Source organism: Amblyomma americanum, chromosome 2 (genome assembly GCF_052857255.1).
Source record: "Amblyomma americanum isolate KBUSLIRL-KWMA chromosome 2, ASM5285725v1, whole genome shotgun sequence".
Taxonomy (NCBI): Eukaryota; Metazoa; Arthropoda; class Arachnida; order Ixodida; family Ixodidae; genus Amblyomma; species Amblyomma americanum.
In genome coordinates, this window is record NC_135498.1 from 52,689,922 (window position 1) to 52,709,886 (window position 19,965).

Sequence of the window (19,965 nt, forward strand, 5' to 3'; positions counted from 1 at the left end):
TTTATCTTTAGCGTTCTCTGTCAATTTCTTCCAGTAGGAGTCCAGTATGGTGACGCAAGACAGTGCTGAAGTGTATGTGTGGTGCTCATTGTCTTAAAAACTGATTGCTTATCACATCATTGAGAGTAGATGTAAGCATGAAATATATTGCAGGAATGATGTAGCATTTTTTAGGTTGGCTCACATTTGTACTCGGGTACTGGTAAGGTCTTCTGGCTGCCAAACATGCCCTGCCCCCCCCCCCCCCCCCCCCCCCCCCCCCCCAACTCACTTTTGTTCTTTGTGCTGGGCAATGCGCAACGCCTCCCTGGCTGCTTTCGCGGCTTGAGGAGCCTTCACCATCAGCCACTTTTATTAGATGAACAGCACGCTTGGCATCTGGTGTTACTTTTGTGTGTGCGTCATTGCTTCTGTGTGAAAGGTATACAGTGGAATTTCATTATTTTGAGCTTGCTTAACTGAGACTATCAATTTATTCAAACTGATGCTTTGGCCCCATCAGCCTCAAGTGTACTAAAAGGCTTGGCTTAATTCAAACTCCAATTCAGATACATTTTAACGTGAAAGCGTTAAAGGCCCCACAGAAAATCCGGTGTCGGTGTTGTGAGCGAAAAATTGTGGGCATGGCTCTGGCAGGTGGTCCTCAGAGAGCAACATAGGAGGCTGGTGCACACCTAGGTCATGTGACCTTGCAGCCTCACCACAACCTGCCCACCGGGTAGTAAACAAACTGCCCACCGTGGCAGATGGCAGTTAAATTAATGATTGGTTGCTCAGGAAGAGCAACCTGAGCCGCACAAGGCCCACCGCCGGGAGCATACGTCATTACGTGGCAGTGGTGCATTGCTTAATCACTGCACCGCTGCCCGAGGAGGGGTATGAGGACTCCCAGGGATCTATAAACGTAGAGAATGACCAATTTTTCATATAAGGAAATTAACAAATTACGCTATTGCGTCATACCGTTAAGGCGGAGCTTAAGTGTCCCTTGCAATTTTTTTATTCTCCCTGAGTTCGAATTTTCCAGTGTCGACTGCATAATAATACTGCATTAGGTAGATTGGTGAAACAATATTCTGTCTCTGGCCGATTTCATCTTGGCACTTCACTACCACTCCTACGCTCCCTTTTGTCTCTTGCGGCAACAACCAAGCAATCGTTTATGCGCCCTGCCTGCTCAGCTGAAATTCAAGCAAACAGATGTAGTTGAAGGCCCTTAATGATGCCCAACAGACAACCAGCAATCTTTCACTCGCAAACAATGAAGCATTACCAGCACAACCCTACCAGTGTGGCACGCATGGCGATAGAAAGCTAGTATGACACTTGGAGGGTTATGCATTGGAGCTGCAGAAAGAAAGAAAAAAAAGACAACCCCTGCACAAAGAATCAGCTGCCTTCACATGTGTCCGCTTTACCTTGCCTATTCACTAACCAGGCGACATGTGGCAAACTGCTTTCCATGACAACCTGATACAATACAGACAGACAATTTCTGGATTTGTGCGTTCCTTACAAATGCATACTACATTAAACGTGAGCTATCAAAGGTGTAGCTACAGCAACATTTAGGATGACACCAAAGGCAAGTATGTACAATGTTGGGTTACACTCGTAAATTAATTTTCAGGAACTCTTCCAGTGTTTTGGCTATGCAAAACAATGACCTTCTATTTACTTGAAATATCTTTAGGCCCAAAAGTCATTACAAAAGTGAATGGTTATCATAAAGAAACAATGAAAAATAACAAATACAAAGTAAAAGTATAGAGACTGTTCTTGAATATAAAATTTTGCTAGTTATTAAGGCAGTGTAAACTGTTCTGAAATAAAGAAATATTTAACACTAATTACTAACAGTAACAGAGCAGTCCATATTTGCTAGTAGTGAACATAAACATAAAACAGAAGCAGAGCAGATTGTGGGGTTTTAGCACTCTGAAGCGACTCCTGCTATGACGGATGCCGTAGTGGAGGGCTCTGGATTGATTTAGACCAACAGGTGCTCTTTAATGTGAGCTGACATCACACGGCACATGGGCGTTTTTGTGGTTTGGTTTGGTTTGGTTTATGGGAGTTTAACGTCCCCAAACGACTCAGGCTATGAGGGACGCTGTAGTGAAGGTCTCTGGAAATTTCGGCCACCTGGGGTTCTTTAACGTGTACTGACATTGCACAGTACACGGGCCTCTAGAATTTCGCCTCCATCGAACCTCGACCGCCACGGCCGGGATCGAACCCACGTCTTTCAAGTCAGCAGCCGAGCGCCATAACCACGGAGCCATTCTGCCTCCATCAAAATACGGCTGAAGGAGTCGGGATCGAACCCGTGACCTTGGGATCAGTAGCCGAATGACACAGCTACTAAGCCATTGTGGCCAGTCATAAAAAGAACTTCTCAGTTGTATTACTCCAGATCACTCCCCAGCGCAATGTAGAAGTAACAATGCACATTAAAAAAAACAATAGCCTTCACTGTTCTCAGTGAACCAGAAGCTTACAGTTGGAGAGGGGAAGGCACTCGAAGACAGTGCCAACAAAGAAATGAAAATTCAAAAAACAAACAGCGATAGTCCCCTCAGTTGCCCTGCCTTTTTCATTAAGACACATTCTTGATGTAGTGCACTCCACTGATGCTCCTGACAATGGAACACTAGCTAGAGATGCTGGGCTGCAGCCAAGTGATTTGTGCTTAGCAAAAGAAAGTACTTGTGAGAGCTGACACTTCAAAGCTACTGCGTATGGCAGGTCGTCACAGGCCTAGTCAATGAAATACAACAGTGATGAACAATCACACTAGCTGATGTGGTGAAGCTGTGACAGCAGAAGGCCTTTCACTTTTACTCTTTTGCTGTCTTTTTTTTTTCACTTTACAACAAATGATTTGCCTTTTGACTGGCACAGCATGTTTGTGACAAGAGGCTTTTAAGTTTGCTGCAACTTCGTGCGTGAACTTTAGGTCAATGATGAAGGCTTTGCTTTTGATCATAGACGATTTTACATTGGACTGGTGCAGTGCGTTCCTCTCGACGCTTACACTTCTTTGCCTCAGTGTCCCCTTTTTTAAGTTTGGCATTCTCCTGGCGCCTATGCCTAATCACCACAGCGTTGACCTCTTGGCAGCGTTGGGGAGCGGGACCTCCAGTTTCTTGTTGCCGCCACTGTTCAGTCAGCCGAGTGTGTCGGGCTGCCTTAGTCACTCACCGAAGGACTGGCCGCCACTACTTTCTCGCCTTGCTCTTGTTTCTCCACCCTTTGTTGCTGTTGTCGTGAGAGGGTGGTGACAGGGGAATGGTGGTTGGGTGGTGGATGGCGCATCTGGAGGGTGGAGGTGGGTTGGAAAGGTGGGTGGAGGTGGGCGGGATAAGTCTTTGCTTTCCCATGCCAACACTGGGTTTTTGTGGAATGAGCCTATTACTAATATCACAGTTAAATCTGGCGGGGCTTTGCACCCTTGTAGCTTTGCGCTGTTTTTGTGGGCCCATTGAACCCAGTGTCTGTGATAACATAAATATTGGGCAATATCAGCCTTGGAATCAAAAGAGATTTTTTTTTTCACTGCAGGGTTTTTCTTGTACCAAACCTACTGCCAGACTGCCTGCAAAGTTTGACAGGTGTGACATGGGATATTGTAGCTTAGTAAGTCAGCTTCACCTCAATGAGGCATGCCCTACTAACGGTGGCACAGTAAATTTTTAAAACCATATGCAGTACAACTTAGTGAGCTTTGCAAAATGGAATCTGTTCATATGGTTCCCATGGCAACACCAGGTGCACCTGGTGTTGTCGTAATGTGCCATGGCTCCACCGCCTGCTTTTAGCCTTTGCACTCTTTTCCGGCTTTTCAAAGTTGTGTTTTCTGCAAAAGTAACGTAACTGTCAACACACAATACTAACCTGTCAGTGCGGCGCTATTCACCATATTATTCCCTTTAGTGTTCTTATAATGCAAGCACCACTACCTGCAGCTGCTGAAACTAAAAATTCCACACGAGTTGTGTTCTTGAGATATGATGTCTTGCTCATAAAGAGAATCGAGCATTCAGTTTTTTCATTTTGTGTACATGTGAGCGTGTGCTTGGATCGTGTGTGAGATCAATATGATTAAATCAGTAATTTTTTAAATTTTGTAATTCTCTCATTATATCAAGCTATGTCGGATGTACTGGCACAACTCAGCAAAATGTATTCTTTGAAAACGCCTTTACCGATTTTCTACAGGGAATTTAAACATGCCTCTGATAGTCGGTGCTTTAATCACTGCACTGCTTCAACATCTCTAAAGAAAACAATATGAAACGGGCAGCTCACAGGCAAACGCTAATAGTATGGCTTGTCCCACACTTTCCTTCTTTTGAAACAGCTGATTATTGATATGTTAGAAGAAATAAGGTAATGCTGCTCCTGCTAAGAATATGAACAAAAAAAGTGACAGGACGCTGACTCTTGCAGTACCACCCACTGTGCAACGCAAGATTCAACAATGGCTGTTAAAGAATTGTTATTTCACTATAAGCTGAGGCAGAGAATATAAGAGCACTATGTTAAGGCAGACACTTGGGAAAATTTGTACATATTTACGAATGGATTCACAGCTCAAGACATAGAGTGCTCAATTCACAGTGAGTTGTTCTGTCTGTTCTTTCCTTGTCCCATGTGTTATGCTTTGGATACTCTAGTAAATATGAGAGCGACTTCAAATCTGTATGGTTTTCCACCACGTTTTTCCACATTTGTTTTTCAACTAGCTCTCCTCACTAGTCCATCAATCTAGTTGCCAACGCCAGCGATGACCCTCTCCTCAGGCAGTGCATTTTGCAGCAGGCGTCACAGATGATCTGTGCTACATTCCTCCGCTTTCACCATACTCTCCCTCCTCCTTCAACTGTAACCACAGTCTGGTTATGCTTTCTGATGCTCTCACCATAGCCTCCTCCTTCTACAATAACCCTCCTCCTCTTTCCAGGGTAGCTACCCTCTAGGTGGTTCCTATGGCAACCACCCATCCGCTGCACCTTCTTACGCTCTCACCATACCTCCTCTTTTATAATCTTTTTTTCCAAGGACAATTACTGAATGGAATAAACTTAATAGCGAGACTGTTAATCATAATTCTCTATTGACGTTTGAAAAGTGCCTGCAAATGTTATGAATTTGAGTGTTCATATGCTTGTATTTTTTTTTCCACCCTGCTATGATCTGTACTAGATCGCAGTATCTATAAATAAATAAATAAATAAATAAATAAATAAATAAATAAATAAATAAATAAATAAATAAAACCACCTTTCGTGGATGGTTCCCATGGTAACCAGTAACCACCATCCGGTTACATCTTGCTACACTGTCGCCATACCCTACCCCTTCCAGGGTAACTATCGTCCAGGTGGTTACTGTGTCAACCACCTAACCAGTTTCGCCTTCTTATGCTCTTGCCATACCCTCCTCCTCCCATGGTAACCATGGCAATGCACCCACTAGTTATGCCTACTACAACACGAAAACCAGGAACAAGCGCTTAACAGCTATTGCTGTAAAACCAGCCTATAAGGCATAGTATTGTACCACGCACACTAATGTAAATTTTTGAAGTCCACGAGTTTGAAACTGTGGATACCATACAGTAGCTTGTTTCAGCTCCTATACAGTATCAGTCATGTTCATACCTGTACTGGTTGTGGTCCAGCAGCACTGCTTGCAGGTGGATGCATTGCTGTGGGCAGCCGTGGCAGCAAAGGCCGGTGGGCACTCGTTGTCATAGTCATGGGTCTAAGTGCAGGCACTGCAGTCCTTGACACAGCAGCAGAAGAGTATACCGACATTTGCTGAGGCCTTGGATCGACCACATGCCTGCTGTAGGCAACTGGCCGCTGTTGCTGTTGCTGCTGATGCTGCTGCTGCTGCTGCAGCTGCTGTTGCTGTTGTTGCTGCTGCTGCTGCAGCTGCTGCTGTTGTTGCTGCTGTTGCTGTTGTTGCTGCTTTTGCTGCTGTTGCTGCTGTTGCTGATGTTGTTTCTGTTGCTGATGATGTTGCTGTTGCTGATGCCGAGGCAGCAGCAAAGTCTTGGGAGCTACGCTGTTTGGAATAGTTGCTCTCTGAGCCATAGCTTGCACTGCTGGGGCACTGGCAGGCTGATGTGACACGGGCGGATGGCTTCGTCCAGCAGCCGGGGTGCTCACTGTTGATGCTGCTGGCTTTGTAGTGGGAATGTGTGGCTGGTGCTGGCTGGCCTTGCCTATCTGTATAACTGCCACCTGTTCAGATGTCTTGGTCACAGCCTTATCACCCGCAGGTGCTCTGGGAAGTGCACTCGTTATGCTCAGGCCCGAAGGAACTGCAATTGCACCATCTTTACAGATCAATGCCGTTTCACCTTTAGACACAGTGCTGTCTCCAGCAGACGTGTTCTTGCGCAGCGTGCCATCTGCAGCAGTGTCCTCCTTGCTCAGTTTTTCCTTCTGTTGAACTGGCACCACTGTGAGACCCGTGTTTAGCTGGAGCTTCTGCAGGATGCTGTGTGGGCTAGACTGAACAGAGGAAGCCCGGGGGGTTGAAATGTTTCCACCTGCAACTGGTGAGCTGGTGGTGGTGGTAACAGACGGTGCAGGGGCAGAGGCCGCAGTCACAGGCAAAACAGTCAGACTCACAGGAAGTGCTGTAACCTTGCTGCTGCTGCTGCTGCTGCTGCTGCTGCTGCTCACAGTGGACACGGGCAAGAGTGAGATCTGACAACTGAGGGAAGCTGACGAGGCTGGCAATAAAGGAGTTGTAGTGACACTGGTGGATGTTCCAGCAGCTGTCCTTGAAGGCTGCACTTGTTTGGTGTCAGGTGCAACAGGCTTCTCCCTTGTATCAGCACATGTGCTCGGCACAGCAAAACTCCCGTCTGCAATTTGTTGCAACTCTCTCAGTAACATGGAGAGAGGATGGTTAGTGCTTTGCTTACGCAGAGGTTGATCATGGTGCATTTGCCTCTGCGTGACAGGCTGCAAGTTCCTGTAAAAAAAAAAAAAGAGTGATGAATTAATTAACCAGGTACAAGCAATTAAATACATTTTAGATTTTCCTACCACTTCAGTTTAGCTAAGTATTGAATGTTTAATGTGCTACTGTGCATGCATGCCCAAGCTGCACAATCGCCTCCAGTGTGCTAAAGGAGGCTTAATATAATTCATTTTGCAAGTGCCCACCCAGCGTCTATTTTGGCAACTATTCTTTATGAATGACTCGTATGCCTAATGTGCGCAACCTACTTAAAATAACAATACAAAGGAGAAGAAGCAAGTAAACCGTATTTCTTACAACCACAAAAATCAAGGCACGAATGTACGAAAATTTGGAACAAAAGAAAGGGCTGCACTACTGAGCCTGAGCTTCACCACTCTATAGACTAGCACTGCCATCAGTGTGATGCAATATGTAAGATCATGAACTTCACTCCTCTGCCCCCCATTTATGCGACGTTGGACTCGGACCAGATAATTTTGCGATCGCAGTGCATTGCATTTCCAATTTTTTTCCTTTCTGAAGCACCATTTTCTGTTGGTTACATATTAATGACACTGTCAGTCACAAATGCCTTTTGAAGCCTATATGCTACAAGATACGCACATGCAAATTATACAACCAAGTTAGCTTCCTCTCTTCAGTTGCAGCGGTTGATTAAAATAAAAGAGGCTGCATGTTTTCATCCAAAGCCCTTTATGTATTAGTATCACGAAAACCATTTCATGCATTTTTGCTTGCAGTTGGGATTTATTCTCCTTCCTTTTTGCACTTATCATCAGAAATCAAAATGTGATGCAATAGAAAGCTTAAATTGATGTCCAATGTTTCAGAAATCATACATATTTCGTGCCACCTTCAGCATTTGATCAAATAAAAGTCATTATGAGTACAAATCAGCATACACAGTGCCTGAATCCTCTACACGCATCTCACATGCCATACTATCGCACTCAACATAACCTGCAATGCGTCCAGAGTGAATCAATTGAGGTTTCCGCTTCATAGCAAGTCAATGTGCAATCACACACAGCACTGAAATTTCACAAATCTTCAGCATACTTTGCTCATTGCACTGACAGCTAAGTGCATAAATTTGCAATAACTGCTGGGTTTGCACTCCTTTGGGAACTGAGCTCATACCAAATGTTGTGTGCTGCAGCTGATATTCAGTGTGATTTAGACGTGTCATGTAGTCAATTCGTTATGCACATGAAAGTTGCCAGGTTTCATACGCTTTCTTTTTGCGCTGCGCTGCACTGTATTAAAGGCAGGAAACCATAATAAGACTGCTTTTTTACATCATTAAGGCATATTTAAATGAGACATCACTGTACAGGAGAGGCGTGCCACTTAATAACAATATAACCAAACACCGATCAATAGGTCCTGCCCAAACTACACAGCGCTGAATCTACAGATGATAAAGGTAAACATAACTAGAATTAATTTATGACAAACAATTACACGCATGAACACAGCAAGAAAAGTTCCTTTTATTAAAGGATCCTCAAAAACGCAAATAGCAGTACCGGCTACACCAGCAGAAAGCCAAAGATAGTAGTGATGCCTGAAGTTTACACGTGCGATTAAGTATTGCTGAAAAATTTTGTTTGTTTTTCATGTTATTTTATTCATTAGTGCCGACAGCCACCTTAGCATTTTGTCTGCCAAGTAAGATGCGACCAGTTCGCTATGGAACCACTGCGACCGTGCGCACCAGCTTCTATGATGTCTGAGATTGTTTTTTGTAAGAAGCTAAAGCCTTATGCCGAACATTCACTTTGAGACTTTGAAACTGAGCCTAAATAAAAGAAAACGCAGGTGCTTCCCCTGTTGTGTTCTGATAAAACGTTTGCATGCAAAGCACTTTCTATGAAAACTTTTGGCTACGCATTCATACTGTGAAGGTGACACAGAATCAAACAATAAAAGGTGAACATCATTGCGACATTCTCTATGGATGACTAGTAGAGAAGCATTACAACTTTGGCATTTTCAGCAATGTGCTAATCAATGAATAGATGATAAATGATAAGGAGCAACAGCTAGGAAACTTCACAGAAATCCTTTTTACCTAACAATATTCATGTAGTTAAAAATTTATCTCATTTTCATACTGTACCCTTACATAAGGCTTCAATATATAATTCAGTAAATGGTTAACAAATAAATAACTAATCTAGCTTCATTAAGTGGTGACTAAGCACTATAACAGATGTTAAACTATTACATTCTGCTTGAACTGCATAGACATTCATTCCATGGCTCAATCCCATATCATGGTCAGAACAGCTCCTCAGGAGTCTAAACAGTACACAGCAGAAAGCAACAAAGGCTGAAGGCAAGGTATGATAATTCATACTTTGCATTCTTTCCAGAAACAGCCCCACAGGAACAAAATAGATTAAACGGGACAACTGTGATCAGGGGGACATTTGTCAAGGAATGGCTAGAAAAATAAAAAAAAGGCTAATTTCACCATGGAGCACGAAAACAACACCATAAATGGGGAACAAGACTCCAATGCTATTTTAATTCCCTAACACTTCATAACTAGCTGCTGACTGACAATCGCATCAGCCGTATCTACTGCATTATTCAGTATGATCACGCTCTTGAATTTTCACCATTTCCTTGTCAAGAACTCTTCACAGGAAGTATATAAAGCATGCTCTATTGTTCTAGATTCAGTTTGTGACAGACCACTTGGATTATGTACAAAACAGTCCTATAATAGATGCCTTATGTGTGTTAATACCACAATGCATCATACTGGCCAAAACAATCAGCAGATATAAATCTCAGATAACTATAACAAATATATGAGCGCCTGCATCAGTTCAAATTAATTGGAGTCTACAGTGTGATGCTGTCCTAACCCTTTTGCACTAACTTGTACTCTGGACACAAGTTGCAGTAGACCTATGATGGGCAAGGGCAATAGTTACCAGCTAAACTATCTATTTCAAAGGTGGCACAGAATAAGATAATAAAATTGTAACAAAGTGCTTGAATTCCTTTGACATTATTGGTCTTCTCACAAAGAAAACCTGAATACAAAAGAGGAGATAAAAATAAATGTACGTCTTGTGCATCTTAATGAAATCAAAATGATAGGCAGAGCAACAAACTATACTTACGACACCACAGCAGTCCTCGGCTTGGGCTGCACTTTCTGGAGGCCGCACGTTGGCAGCTGCATCAAAGATGCCTTGTCACGCTGAAGACTGTCCCGGCTCTCCAGGTTTGTATGGACCGCCGATGTGACTGCTATCCTGCCAGTCTGAATGACTGACAATCCCAGCGATGACCTTTTTTCATTAGCCTGCGACACTGGTGGCACTATGGTAACGACACCTTGGCCCCCAGTATATCCACGTCCTCTTCTATTGGCAACAGCCACCAAGTGCCTCCAGGTTGTCCTTGCACGATTGGCTGATGGGTCGCAAGCTGGTTTCCAGCGCTTCTCATCAGCATTATGTGCATTCAAACCAACACGCTGCTCAGGACAGAGTGTCCCCTGTGAAGCTTTGTGCTCAACAGAAGGTACTTCATGGGCAATGCTAGTCTTTTGGGGCGGGACTCTGCTGGGACCATCATTCACTCCAGCCGACAGGCGTCGCATAAGTGCTCTAGTGGCACTGTTTGGCTCCTTCACCTCTTTTCCAGGGGTTCGATGATTGCTGAAAACCTGCGATGCATTGTCGATGCCCAGAAGAGCACAAAACCCATTTTCTACGGAGAAAACTCTGTTCAGTTGTTCAGGGTGAAACAGCAGTGCTTTCAACTGACCAAAGATCTTCTTGAGCACCATGCCCTTCTCCTGCAGTGCTGTGACAAGCATGGCTCTAGATGCTTCCTCCATCAGGTCCAGGCTTGTCAAGCATTTTTCCAAGTGGCCCAAGTACTCCTGAACACAAGCAAGGATAGCTTCAGCCTCTACATCCCAACTTTCCAAGATGGTCATATTGGCAAACAGGTCGAGTTCTTTGGCTGCTGCCATGCACACCCCTGTCATGCTTGAGACCACAGCCACATCCTCTTTGTTCACAGGACTGACAACATAGCAGTCCACATCATCATTTGTAAGATCCACAACATCCACAGTGCGTGCAGTTTTGACGTCTTGTTCGTCTGTCGATGAATCAGGTGGCACAATAGTCCTTATACACTGACTGGCTTCTTCAGTCACTACTAAGTCTGAAACAACTGCATCATCTGTTATGTCAATAATGTTTATAGGAGATGTGGTTGGCTTTGGCTTATTAACACAGCCCTTATCTGGTAAACTGCACTCTGTATGCGGGCTTTCATCGTCAAGTACTTCGGCCATGATCGCCTGCGCTGCAGTTTCCTCAGGCTGGGGAGATACATCTTTGGTTTCTGTGGCAACTAATGGCAAATTACAAGCCATTACTTCTAGTCTCATGTCGTCAACATAATCATTGCCAGAGTTGCTCTCTTCTTTCGACAGTACTTCATTTTCAGCACACACTTCAGATACAATATGCTGTAATGCAGTGAAGCACTCCTGCAGCACATTTCCATGGCTAGAAGCTTCAGCTGCTGTCACAGCTGAGACCTCCACTTCACCAGAGTTCGCCACTTTCGTTTCGTCCTCCTGTGACTCATCAATCTCAGTGTCTGAGCTTGTGCAGTTGGTGGCGTCAATCTCCGTCCTCTGAGAACCATCACTTTCAAGGTCTACATCATCACTTGAATCGTATGACTCTGTGTCCTGGCTCACAGATGAACCACCACAGCTGCTCGCTTCTTTAATAGTTGACCCCTCTGACACACTGACTGCTTCACCTTTCATTTCTTCACTCGACTGGCTCACAAGATCTCTAAGCCAGGCTTCAACATTGTCTTTAATCTCAGTGTCCTGCTCAACAATCACAGCTTCTGTATTAGTGGCACCAATTTCTTCACAATGCAAGCTTGTGTCAGTTGCCTTTCCAGATGATGAAACGATCTCATACTTCTCTGATGGCTGTTTGGTACTACCCTCTTGAGCACATTCCTTGATAACGAGGCCTTCATTATTACTGTCCGCAGCATTTGGTGGTGGGTCGGAAGATACCGCTTCTTTGGAAACCTTGCGTATCTTGATTTTTTGCAATACTCTGTTGGATCCAGGAGCCCCCTCTTCTTTGTTCGTTCTGATCTTAACCTTCATTCTAGGCTTTACTTTGACCTTGACTTTCAAACTTTCAGTTGTAGCCACTGCTTCTTTAGCATGAGGTGGCTGCAAAGACACAGTTCTGTTGTACATTGGCAGTGACATTGGGAGATGAGGCGGGGACACAGGGATGTGGTTGCCAGTCTCCCGTGCCGCTGGGGACGCCGATGCCCCATCACTTTCTTTGCACTCCTCATCTTTGTCTTTCAGCTTGCGGTGCTTGAATGAGTTTGTGTGTTGCGAAGACTTCTTTCTTTTGGTTTGGCTGTAGACTTGCGCGATTTCATCAGGCAGCCTCTCAACCATGATGAGCAAATGCCGCTCGTCAGTGGACATGTTCTGCATAAATAGCGGGAATGCAATTTCCACACATGCATAGCGAAACTTAAAATCAACACAAATTGAAAATCCGTTAAAAGCACAAGCTGCTTAGGCATATTTATGAGCATAGTGAACAACAATGCACAATGCATGCAATAAACAACACAAAGAACAAGTTGTTGCGCGTTTCCTAACGCCAATTTCAAAACTATGCATAACCCACTTTATTTATTCTTCGCAAATTTCGGTAACCGAGATTATGAATGCACCATCCTCTATTTCAATGGCATGATAGTGATTTTGCAACATTGTACTTTGAAGGTACAAACGCAGGAAAGTCAATAACACGCGCGTAAGAAAAAAGCGGACTACCTCGCTGAGTGGAATGGAGGTGCATTTTCAATAATCAGCAAACATACTCTTTATTTTTTTGCTCCATTGGTCTTGTTCTTGAAACGAACGGTCACAGCAGAGAAATTTCATTATCTTGTAAGCAAGCCAGTGTCGACACCTCTATTCCGAGCATCGGCCAATTCGTGTTAGGTATAAAAATCACAGCTTACATTCTTCCAGTAAAATAGTATGGAGTCGCGTTTACCCCTCTTCAGAGAAAAACCACTCTCCAGTGTTCATACTCCTCTTTTCGGTGCAATAAAATAAGAGCATATTAAATACTTTCACTTTGTTCGTCGGTAAAAACAAACTTCAGGGCGCGCACAACGAGCGGGAAAGACAAGTTCACAGACGCACGTCTCTAGTATATGGTACCAGAATCAGAGCATGTAAATGTGGCAATACAAGTCGTGCAGTTCTGAATGATAAAGCGCAATACCTTTGTAGAAAACAGTTCGTTCCCACGGCTAAAACTAATTCAAGCTGCAATCCGATGACAGAAAAACTGGATTGCCAACCGACTGGATTCACAAACGTTGGATTTGTTGCGCAAACACGTTGCGAACTTGTTATACCTGCAGCGCCAATGTGCTCAAAATAGTTCTGTCTGCTTCTGTCGCTTATTTCTGCTCTAATACCGTCTAAGTTGTTTACCGACTTCTGTAAAGTCTTTTGAGCTCGAACTTTGGAATTTTTAAAGTTCTGTAGAGAGCGAATAAAGAACGTGACGTAATTTATGACGTCATCCTGCGCGCATCCATGAGTGCATCCTGATGAAAGAAAAGACCAAAATAACGCCGAGGGGGGCCAACTTTGCGGAGCCCCAGTGAAATGTCTGGGAAGCCAAATTTCACCATCGACGATGCCTTTGAGCCAGACGACGACGACATCGTCCGCACGTATGGTTCTACAACTGAGAGCACACCGCTGAAACCAAGGCAAGACATGACGGCCCCCGACAGCGTTGCCGTCCGGGTCGAAGAACCCAAGGACCGAAACAATCGCAGTGGCTGCGGCAAACCTCTCAGGCTGAAGCTTCCCGAGGATGTGAGTCATCGGCACTGACAAATGATTTGGACTGCCTTTAATGACAGCCGACTCACGCATCTGTATACGCGACGTAACGTATGTACTATCCGTTCGCTATCAACTTGCAGAACCTGTCAAAGGATAGTGACTCCTTGATCCAGTGTGACCCGAACTGCCACAAGTACGACGCCCGAGATGGGTACGTAGTTCCCTGGTGGCTTTGCTCGCTTACCTAATGCGAAATATTTTTTTTTGTTGACTTGCTGTTACGGACAGGTGGTGGACGCACCCAAAAGTGCGCGAGAACTGGAAAGTGATGTTGGCCGCCTTTGGTCTGTTGCTCACTGGCCTAGGTGAGTTTACACGTGCTATCTCGTGCAGAACTTTTCCCGCGTATTGAGATTTTAATCTTACTTGGCAGCTAATTAGATACTCAATTAGCTGGGCTTAACTTTTTCAGCTGATTTAAAGAGCTAGTCGGGTCACTAGGTCACGACGATCATACCACGTTTATCATAAATTCTTGCGTTCTTGAAGACGTATTTTATTTGAACTGCTGCCGAAGTGCCATATCTGTGCCATGACGACGTCGTGGATGGCGCGACATTTTTTTATTATTATTATTATTGAAACTGTCGACATATACGATGGGGGTTTTAGTAGTAGTGCTAGTAGTTATGCACAAAACCAGCATTATGACATTTCAGTAAGCACTCTTGTGGGGGTAGAATTGTTCCGAGGTATGACAAAAAAAAAAAAAACGTATGTCACAGTTACAAAGGTTAGAAATGGAATAGCATCATAGCTATACATCTACATGAAATTGCTTAATACAGTGTCACTAATTCCAATCACTGTAGTGATTGCTTGGCTTTTGTCACTGAAAAATCTTTCTATGTTCTAAGTATTTCATGTTAAAAACAACGTTCACATACAAGATGCTGCAAACGACTTAGTTTTCACGTTTTCCACGAGTCACGTCTAACTTGCGATAAATTGGTAACCCAAATAGTTTAGCCGAGATGTGCACTTATAATTCTGCTCAAGACTGTATCTGAGATCAGCTTTTGTGTAGGCAAAATATTTCATGCAGATGAAGCCGAATTCATGCTTACTGGAAGACATTAATGTCACATATTTACACAATACTTGCTGAAACGTCCATTTTGCACGGTATCTGTGTACCGTTCAAATTCACAGTACACATCTTTTAGCCATATGCTGCATGAATGGGCTTCATCATTCTTGTTCTGATATCCGTTTTATATGCACTGCACTTTGTCTTTGCTCCAACACAATGTGTATGTGTGCAAGGTACTACTCGTAATACATTCCCCTTTGGTGCCCTTGAAATGGTGATGTTCAGTAGGAAGAGGGAAGCACTGAAGGGTCTGCTACTCAGACCTCACAAAATATTGAGCAAAAAAAAAAAAAACAGTTGTTCATAGTAGCAACTGTAAATTCTACTCTGTTCACCATGATGCGAATTTGGCTTTTGCCATGCAGTCATTTGCAAGGTACATGGTGGTGTGAATTTCCTTTTATACTCTCTGCAGGCCTCATTGCCACTGGGATAGTGGTGCAGATTTTGCCAAGGGTTGGTGAGTGAATGCCGCAGTGTGCATGGATTTGCAGTTGTTTGCTGTGATCTTGTGAGGCTATCAAGAGATGTGCCACAATAGCACTGACATGGTTGCATTGCCTTTGCAGGTGTTCAGGGTCTGGTCTTTTTTATTGCTGGTGCCATCTGTTTCATTCCTGGAGGCAAGTTGGCTTTTGATTTGAGCTCAACAGGCTAACACAAACTTTCTGGGTTTTAGATATTAATGTAAATACAGTCTCACTTCCTGCCCTGCTGTTACTTGTGCAGTCTTGATCAAAAGACTTCAGGGCAGAAAGGTTACTTTCGAGTGGTGTAGTTAGGAAGTTACAGTAAATCTGAAGTTGCAAATCTTTGCAGAGGGACGAAGATTCTTGTCTTCACCCCTCCAAAATTTTCGAGCTTCAGGGCTTCCATGCATTTCCGACTATACTGCCCAAAAACTAGCCCTGTGGCCTCAAGATTTTTTACCAAGGATGTACTTTTATGACATGAATGAGTATTTCTTGGCTGAATATCTTTCACTTTCTTTTTCTATTTTTTTTTAACCAACAAGTTGGATTTGTCTCATAACTTTCGGTGGTGTGTTACCCCGTGCACAAAGTGCATGACACAGACTCTGAATCTAGCACTGGGCGTACGTGAGCTATGTAGCACAAGACGAGGAGCGAAATGATAAAAATGGGTATTTTTCTGTACCTCATCACAGGACTAGTTCTTTTATTGCCATAGCTGTGTGGGGACTCTTTGGTACAAACAGCCTTGCTGTTGGTGCAGTGTATTGTAACTAAAAGCTTCCCACATTATTCTGTTAGCTAAAGCTAATCTTGTTCAGATAAGGAGTGTGAGCTGTAAAGGACATGTGGACTAGAGACTGTGTGCTTGCAAAAATGTGCCTTCTGTAGTTGTCTTTTTTTGTGTGTGTGTGGCAATTTCTTTTTGTGGTCCTAACATGTCTTTGTGCACCTTTCTTAACAGCGTACCATGTGGTGTATGTATACTGTGCTGTGAAGGGGTGCCGTGGCTATGATTTCTACAATCTACCACTCTTCAACTAGACTGTGATTGGAGGTGTGCCGCAAGCGGTGACCCGTGTTGACCAAAGTGGACCAGACTGTTCGCTGTGCTGTGGAACACCGTCCGCTGTTCTCCTCGCTCTGTTGTTTCCTCCATTTTTGGAGACAGCGTGAAGACGAGCACGAGTGAAATGCCGAAGAGTTTCAAGCCAAAGGAACTGTATCGCGTGTGTGTTTCAGTGTTGAGGGTATTTATTACAAGTTGAATAGGGTACTCTGAATATCATGTCACTGTCGGGGAAAAGCCAATGGAACAAGATTTTGAGTGACTTGCTATACTGTGTTGCACACAAAGATCAGGCCGACAGTAGTACCCATGGTTCCTAGCATCGTGGATCACTGCACCCTTGAACATTCTCGCTTCATGTGTGATGTACTATTGTCTTTATTGGAGTTCTTTTGATGCAGCTACTAATACGCCTTAAGACAGTTGTTCATTCGAGTTGTGCAAATTTAGTTCAAGAGCCAAGAACCTCCTGCTGCAAAAGGAGCTGGTGAAATGTGTTGGGGTTTGTTTTGTGTCAATGGCACGCTAGTGGCAGTGGGTACTTTTTGCAGCTAATTCATGATGTTGTGGAGCAACTCTGCTGCAGCTTAGCTGGTATTCGCAGAGTCCATGCTTGAGCATGAATTCCTGTCATGTATAGCTATCCTTACTGTTGCCGTTATCTAAAAACACAGCAGCTATGACCCCAGCCTTGCAGTCTATAGTGACCACCTGTTTGTTTTACCCACTGCCAAACAACTGGCGTAGCCTTAACCACTTCTTGTGCTAAGCCGACGTGGTGAATGCCTTGGGTCTCCGAACCCCTTAGACTGCTTTACACACTCCAACTGATAATACTCCCAGCTGCACAGTTACATTTAAATGCAGCACACCACTTTGAAGCAGAAGAACGTTCTGCAGGAATTGCACTGTGTTTGTTGCATCCATCATTTACTTTCGTCATGTTGTGGTAGCAGTGCTGTAATTAGCAGTGTGCCCCATGCCAGAAGTAGGCTGATCTGTGTAAGCTGCATTGGCTGCAGCTGGGACAAAAAAAAAAAAGCCATCTGGAAAATAGTGTTGGTGCAATTTCGTACATACTTATTGCACCACAATGTTGCAGGGCCAGGTGTTTTTGCTGGAGAGTTCTGGTTGTGTGCCAACATTTACCTCCTCAGTGTTCCTGGGCTGACAGTTATGTAGCTGCCTAACATCCACAGCATGGGTAGTGCTGCCATTTATACAAGTTTTCTTCGTAATTTGTATATACTTGAATGGTGTGTGGTAGTTTTATCAGGTGTGTGGTAGATTTATCAGAGTACTACATCTGCCCATACTATTGTCCTACAATTGCGTCAGTCTAGTCTTACCTCAGTTGCAACCTATGTACCGTGGTTTTAAGGTTTCACATCTTGTGTTGCCACACCATCTGGCACAGTATGCATGCTCCTGCTTTCGTGCTCGATATATTTAGAGCAAGTCCTTGTATAGAGGGCAAGAGTTCGCATCCTAGTATCATGCAATGTTTACAACTTTTATAACATTTTAAAGTGGAAAATTAAGATGCAGCAGGTGGTGCACTCGTGTCATCCCTGAGCCTAGTTTCATTTCTGAAATGAAGGTGTGGGAGCCGCTTTAAAATCAAGTGCAATTTCCACACATAGTTTTATCATCCTAAGAGTGATGGCTATTAAGCTGTCTGACAAGTTTACTTTTACACCTGGTTTGCATTTGTAATTTTTCTCTATAAATTTACTTATATTTAGTGCTGCTGTGTAGGGAAGCACTGTGTTATGTGTTCTATGCCCTTTTACACCATATGGCTGGGACAGTGAATGCTGGGCTATTAGATGAAGGAATTCAGAGCCACTTTTATTTTTGTGTGCATCTATGTCTGCTCTGTACATTGCAGTGTGAAGTTTTCAGGCCGCTTCACACCTGAGCGTTATTCGAAGCATGCGCACACTGTGTGCCAGCCACTCACATTATACGTCCCTAAATGGAGAGCAGTAGTTACTCTATCAGATGGTGAGTGGATGCTTTGTTTGCGGCAGCCTTATGAAGTCTTATACACTCCTCTTGAGACTCTTTTAAAAAAATCACTTGAACTTGGAGACTTCCTTGTGGCCAAATATCACAGAGTCTGGTGCATTCCAGTCGTATTATTTTAATAAAAATGCTCACTGTTCTTCAGACCGCAAAGTTTATTGAACTTGCTTCACATGCAATAAGTCACTTGTCTAGCGGCCCAAACACGATGTCGACAACTAGAGGTTCAGCCGGGTAAGTATGTGGACGGTAAATGAACGCATTGGTCAAATAGTCGCAGGTCTGGAGGGGTCGGCATTGCTGTGCAGCTGCCTTGTGCCATACCATGTAAAATGGAATATGAGCTTGTGGATTCCATTCTGAGCAGCATAGTTTATCTGGTCATTTGCAAGTCGTTTTGAATTGGATGCCAAAACGAAATGCACGGCAAGAGATGCTGTGTGTTTTTTTTGCCCTGTGTGCATGCAGAGCCTATCGAATGTCGGCTTGCACTGTTCCAAAAGGTGCACCAGGCGCTCGCATGTCAACGGAGACTGTCGCCTTAAATCTGCGAATTTGGCATTCCTTGCTGCCATTCCTCTAAATGGTTCAAAAGCCATAATTTGGGCGAAGTGCTGTTGGCAGCCTTGCTGTCCCGATAACCCTGCACACTGCCAAAATCCTGAACGATGCTGTTGGGAAACTTCTCGTTTTGTTGCATCGCAGTCGCCACCGTGTATGGGGCCGACAGAGCTGACGGGAGCTTTTGGCAAGCCACTCTTGAACAAGCTGCTGTGGGCTTCCCTTAGCACATGGTTTTTCACAATGGCAACGCAACCGCGTCATCATTATCTATGTGCACACAGTAAGGGCACAGAAAGACTCTTTCCATTTAACTACCGCACCAGCCATGGTGACCATCCCAGAAACCACATGATATCTGCTGTGTATTACATGTCGCGCCAGAGTTCGTTTCGTCCTCTCAATTTGTGCTAGGATATCGTTAACTTGAGTTTGTTTCCCAATTCGTGCTGGTCTCTATCGTTCTTGTCACCCCTGCTGTCTGTATTCCTTTCCGCAGCTCGCTACACTGTACTCAGTTCAGTTTCAAGCCTTTTGCTAGCCTCCATGTTTCGGCCTTATAGGTGAATACTGGCATACACTTTTTTTAATGGATATTGGTAAACCTTCTGTCCAAAAAAGGCTCTCAAGGTCTACATCAATTAGCGACCATTCAGATATTGCTATGGCACTGCCAGCGAACATGTACTCTTTATTTTTAATGCCAGTCCTGTCGTGCGTTTCGCAGTGGGATCCTTTTGGATGGCCCTGTTCATTTACT

The 19,965-nt window shown here is 44.0% G+C and overlaps 2 protein-coding genes across 4 annotated transcripts in view; one reads left to right on the forward strand and one right to left on the reverse strand.

The window, feature by feature from the left end:
* LOC144121250 (uncharacterized) overlaps positions 1–13,427 on the reverse strand; it is a 28,469-nt gene extending 15,042 nt beyond the window's left edge. The window contains exons 1-4 of one of the 2 annotated variants that reach the window (XM_077654361.1): positions 13,344–13,420; positions 10,149–12,529; positions 5,667–6,996; positions 3,205–3,318 (exon numbers count right to left, since the gene is read on the reverse strand). In XM_077654361.1, the coding sequence (XP_077510487.1) occupies positions 3,205–3,318; positions 5,667–6,996; positions 10,149–12,526 (3,822 nt within the window). In that variant the 5' untranslated portion in view covers positions 12,527–12,529; positions 13,344–13,420. Of the gene's footprint in view, positions 1–3,204; positions 3,319–5,666; positions 6,997–10,148; positions 12,530–13,343 lie in introns of both variants that reach the window. The other variant, XM_077654362.1, reaches the window with a different exon arrangement.
* A 218-nt stretch (positions 13,428–13,645) lies between these two features.
* On the forward strand, positions 13,646–18,794 carry LOC144121253 (transmembrane protein 134). 2 transcript variants are annotated; one of them, XM_077654366.1, is made up of 6 exons: positions 13,646–13,951; positions 14,062–14,132; positions 14,210–14,286; positions 15,490–15,534; positions 15,644–15,697; positions 16,512–18,792. In XM_077654366.1, the coding sequence occupies exons 1-6, from the start codon at positions 13,736–13,738 to the stop codon at positions 16,589–16,591; spliced, it is 543 nt and encodes a 180-aa protein (XP_077510492.1). In that variant the 5' UTR covers positions 13,646–13,735; the 3' UTR covers positions 16,592–18,792. The 2 variants fall into 2 exon arrangements, with proteins under 2 accessions (XP_077510492.1, XP_077510493.1); XM_077654367.1 differs by lacking the exon at positions 15,490–15,534 and having other exon boundaries at positions 16,512–18,794.
* The last annotated feature ends 1,171 nt before the right edge of the window (positions 18,795–19,965 follow it).